We start from the raw sequence: 8,916 nt of genomic DNA, 5'->3' as shown, positions 1-8,916 counted from the left end.
AAGCTCCTTCTTTGCCCGAGAATTCGACGTCTATGTGCCGGACCTCGTATTCTTCGGCGACTCCTTCACCAAGTCCGCCGATAGGTCGGAGGTTTTCCAGGCGGCTTCCGTCGCGAAACTCCTTGAAAAGCTCGGGATTCGCAGGTTTGAAATAATTAATCCCTAGAAAATACGTGCAGATGATCAATGTACTAGTGTATACATATAGTTTTTTATCATAACATTTCGACTTAGAATTAATAATCGAGGTTGCATCTGTGCAGGTACTCCGTGGTTGGGACGAGCTACGGCGGATTTGTGGCGTACCGCATGGCAGCGATGTGGCCGGAGAGGGTGGAGAAGGTGGTGATCGCTAGCTCCGGAGTGAACATGACGCGGAGGGACAACCAGGAGCTGCTGAAACGAGCGAAAATGGAGCAGATTGAGGAACTGATGCTTCCCAGCACCGCCGCGCAGCTGCGGCGGTTGATTGGTCTGTCCATTTTCCGGCGTCCTTATTATATGCCTGATTTCGTCCTTAATGATTTCATTGATGTAAGTTACAACTTTCTAAACACTTTTTCAGATTATACTACAAAATCGTTGACATATATATACTATAATAATTTTTCACATTATACAATAATAAAAATATGAAGATAATAATAATTATCTTTTCTATTCATGGAAATTCGCTAATTGTTTCGAACATCATTCGATACTAATACCAAGTAATTTGCTCTATATGTATCAGTAGTTGTTTTTCTTACCAAAACAGATTGGTTTGTGTTAGTGAGTTGAGTAAGAGTTGGTTGGTTGGTGGGAAGAAGAGAACGTAAAACAAATTATTGGAGAATGAAGTGAATATATCGTACAGCCGCAGCTCAGCTAGCAGCTGTACTGTTCATCTTCTTTGCATAAACAATTAATGTACATTTTTCTTAAAAAAGTCAAATTAGGTTGGGCAGCTTTGATTTTCGAGCCAAAATATATAATTAATTAAGACAGCAGTTGAAAGCAATTACAACCTATTTAGTTTTCTGATATGAATTGTTCCTTATATAAATAACTATGAATGAAAATAACAAAGATTAATGGTTACGAAATGCAGAAATTGTATTGTGAAAATAGGAAGGAGAAATTAGAACTACTGAAAGGATTGAAACTGGGAGAGGATGAGAGCGCAGGCAACATATCTCCCCTTTCTCAGGTATGTATATATGTTTTATAAACTCATTTGAATTTATAATTGTTTATTGATGATGAAATAAGATTGTGCAGGAAGTGTTGATTGTGTGGGGAGAGCATGATGAGATATTTTTGTTAGAGAAAGCTATAGAACTGAACAAGTAGGTACGGTGTATGTATAATGTTAGGTATGTGAAGAAATAATATTATGTTTGATTGCATATGTATGATGGTTTGCAGATTAATTGGTGAGAGGAGCAGATTGGAAGTGATGAAAAATGCATCTCATGTGCCCCAACTTGAAGATGCACCCCACTTCAACAACATTCTCCACAACTTCTTACATGGGCATTCACCTCCCTCATGATTTCATTTCTTAAGGAACTAAAATGCTCATCATCCATATTTATTGTAATGTAATCATCTTTAAGTCCTTGTAGAATTTGAGTAAGGATGGTTGAAAATACATAAGAACATCTTTTATAATTTAAAATAAAAATGAAGTTTTTTATTTTATACAGTACACACGGACGAGGCTGAAAATGTGGATACAACGTAGGAGATGGGTGACAGGCCTGTTTTGGATCATAAGTGGGCCTCTTAACTGGATTCTAGCCCAACCAAAAGTATGAGCCGCTGGATAATGACTTTTCAAATCTTATTTGAGAGAGAGAGAGAGAGAGGGGCAAAGATCTTATGATCATACCGATATATATTTAAGCGTGGTGTAGGGATCCATAACACAAAATGGAACTCAAGTCTTTTATCTAACTTCCAACATCATTGTTGCTGTTGCATTAGATGTTTGTACCTTTGGAGGGTTCAAACCCCAGACACAACACCTAATTCCCAACCATATATAAACACAGTAGTTTATGTGATTGATAATCATGGGTTGTTGATGAAGTTGGATAAGCACTAACCTGAGGAATTAATGAATACCCCAACCCCACCCCACATCTCAATTAATTGTTATCATCATCCTAATCAACATCAATCTTTCTTGTTTTGTGGTCCATTTGTTTACATGTCTCCCTGCAATCAACATATCAACTTCAAATCAGACTGTATTAACTATCTTCTTTTTTCTCTCACTCACTCTTTGTGTGTGTGTGTATATATATATATAATATATAGAAATATAGATAGGATAGGAGGAGTGAGCATGCAGTATATTATGTGTGTGTGAAAGAGTGAGTGAAGGAAGCATGGGTTTTGTTTTTGTTGGAGAAGACGAAGAAATGATTTCTGTAGTGTGTGTGTGTGTTTGTGTTGAGCGGGTAAGCAGCAATTAATATTGGGATGATAATTAGGAGGGGGGATTGGATTGGATGATAGGTGGTAATATCAAGCAAGGGGTCGTGTCGGTTCAGACACCTTCTCACCCTCCTAACCTTTTTTCTTACATTATCATCATAAATTATATTACACAACAGAAATATGTTTTAACAAATTAATACAAACACCCATCCTTAAATATATTCATTTCTGTTTAACTTTTACCTTAAAACTTCTCCTCAAAACCAATAAATTTGCAACCAGTGGATGAGGCCTTTCACTCAGGATAAGACCTAACAACTCCTTTATCTATCCCCATATATATATATATATATATATATATATATAAATGTCCATCCAATTCCACACACAGTAGAGTATTCAATTCAATCCTTCTCCCATTAACTTTCCCTTCTTTTGTCGTTTAAGATCCAACATCAAAACCAAACAATTCTTCTTGCAGTTGCATAGTTTATAACACTAATTCCACCAATGATCCATCTCCCCAAATATATAAATATGCTTCATTATTAACCCCATTTCTTATTTCTGCAATTACATCTCATCTCATTTCTATGCTGAAATTGCGGTTTTATTCGCAAGAACCCTTTTCTTGAAATTGTTATTTCTTCATCATCTTCCATCCCTTCTCCTTACTTTCTTGAAAACATTATACAGAGTGTTATACGTATATACCACTATATTCTTCCCTTTTTTTTTTCCCTTTAGTTCAAATGAAAATCTCCACAAGAACTATGGAAAAGGGTGGGATTGAAGGTGGTGGATGTTTGGATGGTACGGCGTATGTGGATGAGATTTGCGTAGGAGATGGAAGGTTTTTGATGAGGAAAAAGGTTGTTTTTAAGGATGTTGAGAAGGAGGAAGAAACGGGCTTGGTCAAGAATGTTTGTTTTTCAGATGAATCATCTTCTATAGGAAAAAACAGCGATGTCTCCGAGAATTCAATGGAGAATTCAGGTGATGGTGAAGAGGTTCAGAGTTCATATAAAGGGGCACTAGATGCCATGGAAGCCTTGGAGGAAGTTTTGCCTATAAGGTTTGTATTTTCCGTTTTCTATCTCTTTAAAAAAAAAAAAAAAAAAAACCTTTCTTAACCCTGATTTTGCTGGATTTTATTTTTCTTGTGATTATAAGTATTGTGGATAATGAAATTTTTTTATGGATTTCTTTGCTTTGACTTTCACACTCTTGTTGGATCAAAAGATCATATTGCAATTATTCTTTTCTAGTCCATTCAATTTGTGATTATGCACTGAAATAATTATCATGATCTTGATCATTTCAATTTTTGCTCAAACAAAGAATGGACAGTTATGACGAGTGATGAGCTATAATACGTTGTAGGATTTATTTCTTCCTCGTGTAGTTATGTCTGAGGCCATGTTTAGGATTCCCATATCTGGAAGGCAGAACAAGATTTTGATGGGACAACAGGGTTCATTCTTAGGAAGTTCAACACATCCTGGGACGCTAGGTTTAACAATTATAACAATCCACAGAGTAGATGAATACGTATGACATAATCTCATACATCAATGAACGTGAATGTTCTAGAGTCTTGTTTGCTGACTCTAGCTATAGTTTGCTCAACATCATTTTTTCAGAAACCTCACAAACCGAAGCACCAATGCAGGAGGGGCATCTCAAGGTTCTACAATGGGAGATCCAAGTCATTTACAACCTTATCCGACTCATCATCTTTATCCTCTATAAAGGACCTTGCCAAGCCAGAAGACGCATACATGAGGCGACGCAGGAACCTGCTGGCTTGCAGCCTCAACTGGGACAAGAATCGCAGTTGTTCCCCACTGAGAAGCAACGGTGGTGGGATATCAAAAAGAATGACTGGCTCGCCCCGGACAACATTGGCTTTGGCTGTAGCCATGAGCAATTCTGACATAGATACGCAGGGTGGAGAATGCAATTCTCCTGGATCATTGTGGGTGTCTTCTCGAAGGAGGAACTTTCCTGTCTGGAGATCATTGTCTTATGCTCATCTGCAGCCGTGTGCTTCAGTTGCCAGCACTTGTACAGACTCAAATCAGTCAACTACAGAGACATCTTGAGGGATGTTCATTGAGGTATTTGAGTTTGGTTATGAAGATCATCTCTATTTGACATCCACATATGTGATGGCAATGGAGAGTATCGTGATTATCATCATGATATTATTAGATGTTGTGACGGTACATGTAAATTCAAGAATAATAGGTCTAGTTGGATATTTCTAGCAAGAGTCACTGACATCAAATCTAGATAAGTACTAGTCAATATTATTGGATTATTGGCTGAATGTTTGAACTACAATGCAACTGACATGTGCAGTTGAAGTTTTTTGGTCTGGTCAGAATGAAAATGTTGAATTCCAGAGGCTGAAATTGAATTGAATTCAGCCAAAAACTCAATGACTGAATTTTATTCTGGGCTGCAAGATGAGATTGATGTAAATTGGACATGGGGCCACTGGGCCAGAACATAACAGACCATAGCCAAGTTTGCAACATAGAACATTGCATTCTAAGATCCATCACATTTCAGAGTATTATCTCCCATGGTAAAAAGGACACTGAGAAAAGGAGATACCAAGGAGATAAAGAAGACAGTCTTCAAACAAGACTACAGAAACTGAGAAACTAAGGTCCACAAGGAATTATTGATATGTGCAAAATGTAGCCCCCCAGCTAACCTAAGAGTACGAGCCAAAAATCTCGAAGGCAGCTCATTTGTGGTCCCTTTAACCCTTAGCACCGTTCCAATAATTACAAACAGTACAAAAATACCATATAAATTTGGATTGCAATCAATGCTATGCCCAAAAGGGCCAAATCCTGTTCAGTCTTGCAGCTTACCTAGTACATCGATTTGTGCCACTTTCTTTCCTACAAAGCACACCACTCTTGTTCTTATTTTCTTGAACATTCTTAGGGTTCTTGTCTAGTTTCTTACATCATGAGACACTATTTTGAGAGATCACTTCTCCAAATTTGAGGAAGAGTTGAGCATCTGAGGTGCTCATGGATGAGCAATTGACCAGGTGAGGAGTCTTTAGATTTGCATACTCATCGACATAACACTGGATTTTGGATGACGGAAGTGGAGCGGGTAGTATAGGGGCGAGTGTTTTAGATTCTGGAGGTGGCTTGAGAGTTCCGAGAACTCGGACAACTTCGTGCATCGTTGGCCTATCCAGTGGCTGCTTCTTCGTGCACAGAAGAGCCAGCTGAAACACCTTCTTGACTTCTCCAAGATCTTTACATGTTTCCGAGATCTCAGGATCAACTGTGTCCATCACTGAATTGTTTGCCGCCTTGGTTAAGATCTGCAACGAAAAGACAAACACATATCTCAGGTAACAGAGTATAAAAAATGAAAACATCACTGACAATTAATGTAAAGCACAATTATAAAACTGACCAGATGATGGAGATTAGATTCATTATCCACAGGCTTCCTTCCAGTAAGCAACTCCAAAAGAACAATTCCATAGCTGTAGACATCAGACTTCTCTGTCAGACGAGAAGTACGAGCGTATTCAGGATCAATGTAGCCAATTGTTCCCATCAAATAAGTAGAAGTATGAGTTTTGGATGTGCATAAGCTCTTGGCAATGCCAAAATCAGTAAGATGCGCCTCGTAATCTTTGTCCAGTAAAATGTTGGATGACTTCACATCCCTATGGATTATGCGTGGGCTACAATCATGGTGCAGATATGCCAGCCCCTGTGCGGCACCCAGTGCTATATGCAGACGAGTTTCCCAGTCGAGCTTTTTCTTTTTTGTAGTTCCTGGAAATCAACCAAAATTTTGTTCAATTAGTGTCATGGGAAAAGAAGCATGTTCTAGCTTTTGATCAACAAATAGAGACTACATGCAAAATGGATTTACCATGAAGGAGATCCCAGAGGCTGCCGTTTTCCATGTAATCATAAAACAGAAGATTTCCAGATTGTGAAAGGGAGTATCCTTGAAGACTGACTAGGTTGCGATGTTTAATACTCCCAACTGTCTCCAGTTCTGTCTCGAATTCTTTCAGGCACTGTGGGTAGTGAGAGTACAGTTTCTTGATAGCCACAGGCCTGCAGTTCTTGAGAATACATTTATAAACCGTGCTTGATGCCCCATAACCGATTATGTATTTTTCACTCAGATTTTCAGTCATTCTCATAATGTCTTCATACACATGAAGTGCCATATTCATGTGAAGGATGACAAGCTTCGGAGACGAATAAGTAACTGTCAGATGAAACATGAAACCATAAGAAGATATTTTAGCTTAATTTTTGTTCCATGTATTTAACAAATTGTCTAACAGACCTAGACATAAGAGCATTAAAACAAAGTAAAGTTGAAAACTCTTAAGGAGATAACAGACCCGGTTTTTCAAGTGCCCCATCCATAATTGATTTTGGATTGTGCGGCCGGCAAGCTGCAATTAAGATCATAAGCAGAATAGCCAATGCACCCAGAGCTATTCCGAGTATTGCTGCTTTAGAAATCGAAACTGCGTGCATACAAGTAAATGGTGAACACAAAGATTAGCATCTATCAGTTTGTGCAAGCACTTTGATCAGATTTTACACAGACTTACCTCTCTCAGCTGGGCGAGGCTGATGGCATGAAGAGCCCAGCCAATAGCCACAAAGACCTGGATTGCCTATGAAACTGAAATGGAAAGAAAGACTTGAGCAAAATGGACTAAATGATACAGCAAATAAATAAACAGGATAACCAATAACAGAGGGAATTCAAGAAAATCTAACCTGTCTGGTGAAAACCTTGAGAAGTTATTTCCTGTAGGAATATATCCAACAAGATTGTTGTACGATACATTCCTATAATAACATAAGATTAGACTAGCAGAAACAATAGTTATAGTGCGGCTTCATATTTCACAACTTAAACATAGTTTTGAAACGGGGAACCTACAGCACTGTAAGACTGAGGCAATTGGCAAGTGACATCACATCACCCGATATATTGTTGTTTTCCAGCTTCCTGCCAATGATTTGCAAAATTCTCAATTATATTGTTGATGATCCAATTCATTCTGCAAAATTCTCAATTATATTGTTGTTACTTGAAATTATGAAAGCCTCCATCAAATTACCATAGACACATGCACATATAAACAGGGAGATAGAGAGAGAGAGAGAGAGAGAGCTCATACAGCAAAAAGACATTTTGAAGCTGGCCAAGTTCCTGAGGAATGGGACCCGAGAGGCGGTTATTTGAAAGATCTCTGCACAGAAAATATACCATTCAAAATGGTTGCAACTTGCTTTGTAAAGAAAAGATCAAGCATGTCGTTGGTTTCCTTACATCTCCATAACGCTTCTCAAGTTGCCAAACTCAGCAGGTATGACTCCAGACAAATCATTATTGCTTAAATTACTGTTGAATGGCTGAATACAGTGAGATACAACCAATGTGGCATCAATGAAATCAAGATACAAAGAACTCACAGTTTCAGGAGATGTTCCAAGTCACCAAGAGGGGAAGGGATATAACCACTGATCCTATTATTTGAGAGGTCTCTGATCCAACGAAACAAGGAAACGAGCATTACTATTATGGTCTAGGAATATATTACAACAGGATTAACTATTAGCAAGCAAATCTTAAGCACTTACAAAGTATCCAAATTACCAATACGTGATAGCTCGATAGGAATGGGGCCCTGGAGATTGTTCGAGGATAGGTTCCTACAGGTTTTTATTAAAAGAACAATATAAAATTATCTGCATTTAGATTCGTGCATTTGGAGCCAAGAAACTAGTTTTAACCCAAAGGCATGGAGCATAGAGCATACTCTGAATTAACTAGAAAACAGGGAGGCACTTACAGATAAGTCATGCTTTCCAGCTTCTGAAATGCCAGGGGAACAGTTCCATTCAACTTGTTTCCATGCACATTGCTGCTTCGGAAACATTACATAAATAATAGATCCCAAAATATAATTTTTTTTTAATATAAAAAATACAGGAGGACATTAGATTCTCACAGGCTATTCAGATTTGTACAAGAGCTAAGATTATCTGGTATAGGTCCCTCTAAGTGGTTGTTTGCAACATTTCTGCAAGTACGAGCAAAGCAACTTGACTTTGCAGATCCATAAATGTTAATTAGAGACATAACTTTGTGAACTCAAAAAATTACAGGTCAAACAGATCTGTGAGCTTCCCGAGTTCTGGCGGAATATGCCCAGTGAGCTGATTATCATTCAATTCCCTAGAAAAAGAAAGAAGAGGACATCAGAATTCATGATTGGCAAACAACTTACTCTATCCCACAACTCGTCAAAATGATGGACAAAATCAGCCTTAAATTAACTCAAAATATAAAGCAGAGAAGTATTTTCTTCGAAAAAATAACTTGTGGAATTCATCATGGATTAAATTGGAGGGGGAGGGCAAAGATTTATACAGATAATGGAGCTTTGTCATATTTCCC

General features: G+C 38.0%; 3 protein-coding genes across 3 annotated transcripts in view; 2 read left to right on the top strand and 1 right to left on the bottom strand.

The window, feature by feature from the left end:
* LOC105156163 lies at nucleotides 10-3,344 on the top strand. The gene is made up of 6 exons (XM_020691952.1): nucleotides 10-144; nucleotides 264-534; nucleotides 1,091-1,189; nucleotides 1,261-1,328; nucleotides 1,408-1,583; nucleotides 1,689-3,344. The coding sequence occupies exons 2-5, from the start codon at nucleotides 310-312 to the stop codon at nucleotides 1,532-1,534; spliced, it is 519 nt and encodes a 172-aa protein (XP_020547611.1). The 5' UTR covers nucleotides 10-144; nucleotides 264-309; the 3' UTR covers nucleotides 1,535-1,583; nucleotides 1,689-3,344.
* LOC105155228 lies at nucleotides 3,145-4,871 on the top strand. The gene is made up of 2 exons (XM_011071128.2): nucleotides 3,145-3,502; nucleotides 4,100-4,871. Exons 1-2 carry the CDS (start codon nucleotides 3,180-3,182, stop codon nucleotides 4,530-4,532), a joined length of 756 nt encoding a protein of 251 aa, XP_011069430.1. The 5' UTR covers nucleotides 3,145-3,179; the 3' UTR covers nucleotides 4,533-4,871.
* Nucleotides 5,244-8,916, bottom strand: part of LOC105155317 (LRR receptor-like serine/threonine-protein kinase ERECTA) — a 6,831-nt gene continuing 3,158 nt past the window's right edge. The window contains 15 exon segments of the mRNA XM_011071217.2: nucleotides 5,244-5,785; nucleotides 5,881-6,251; nucleotides 6,352-6,699; nucleotides 6,839-6,967; nucleotides 7,055-7,128; nucleotides 7,227-7,298; nucleotides 7,393-7,461; nucleotides 7,634-7,705; nucleotides 7,786-7,857; nucleotides 7,929-8,000; nucleotides 8,097-8,168; nucleotides 8,309-8,380; nucleotides 8,468-8,539; nucleotides 8,623-8,694; nucleotides 8,890-8,916. The exon segment at nucleotides 8,890-8,916 is cut by the window's right edge and continues 9 nt beyond it. Of these exon segments, the coding sequence (XP_011069519.1) occupies nucleotides 5,414-5,785; nucleotides 5,881-6,251; nucleotides 6,352-6,699; nucleotides 6,839-6,967; nucleotides 7,055-7,128; nucleotides 7,227-7,298; nucleotides 7,393-7,461; nucleotides 7,634-7,705; nucleotides 7,786-7,857; nucleotides 7,929-8,000; nucleotides 8,097-8,168; nucleotides 8,309-8,380; nucleotides 8,468-8,539; nucleotides 8,623-8,694; nucleotides 8,890-8,916 (1,966 nt within the window). The 3' untranslated portion in view covers nucleotides 5,244-5,413.

Source organism: Sesamum indicum, linkage group LG1, assembly GCF_000512975.1.
Source record: "Sesamum indicum cultivar Zhongzhi No. 13 linkage group LG1, S_indicum_v1.0, whole genome shotgun sequence".
Lineage (NCBI taxonomy): Eukaryota > Viridiplantae > Streptophyta > Magnoliopsida > Lamiales > Pedaliaceae > Sesamum > Sesamum indicum.
This window is presented reverse-complemented; position numbering and strand designations above follow the sequence as displayed.

Excerpts from the sequence above, each read along its gene's own strand:
- LOC105156163 (XM_020691952.1), top strand. The coding sequence starts at position 310 with ATGGCAGCGATGTGGCCGGAGAGGGTGGAGAAGGTGGTGATCGCTAGC. Across the intron at positions 535-1,090 it reads TCCTTAATGATTTCATTGAT|AAATTGTATTGTGAAAATAG; the intron begins GTAAGTTACAAC and ends TACGAAATGCAG. Across the intron at positions 1,190-1,260 it reads ACATATCTCCCCTTTCTCAG|GAAGTGTTGATTGTGTGGGG; the intron begins GTATGTATATAT and ends AAGATTGTGCAG.
- LOC105155228 (XM_011071128.2), top strand. The coding sequence starts at position 3,180 with ATGAAAATCTCCACAAGAACTATGGAAAAGGGTGGGATTGAAGGTGGT. Across the intron at positions 3,503-4,099 it reads GAGGAAGTTTTGCCTATAAG|GAGGGGCATCTCAAGGTTCT; the intron begins GTTTGTATTTTC and ends GCACCAATGCAG.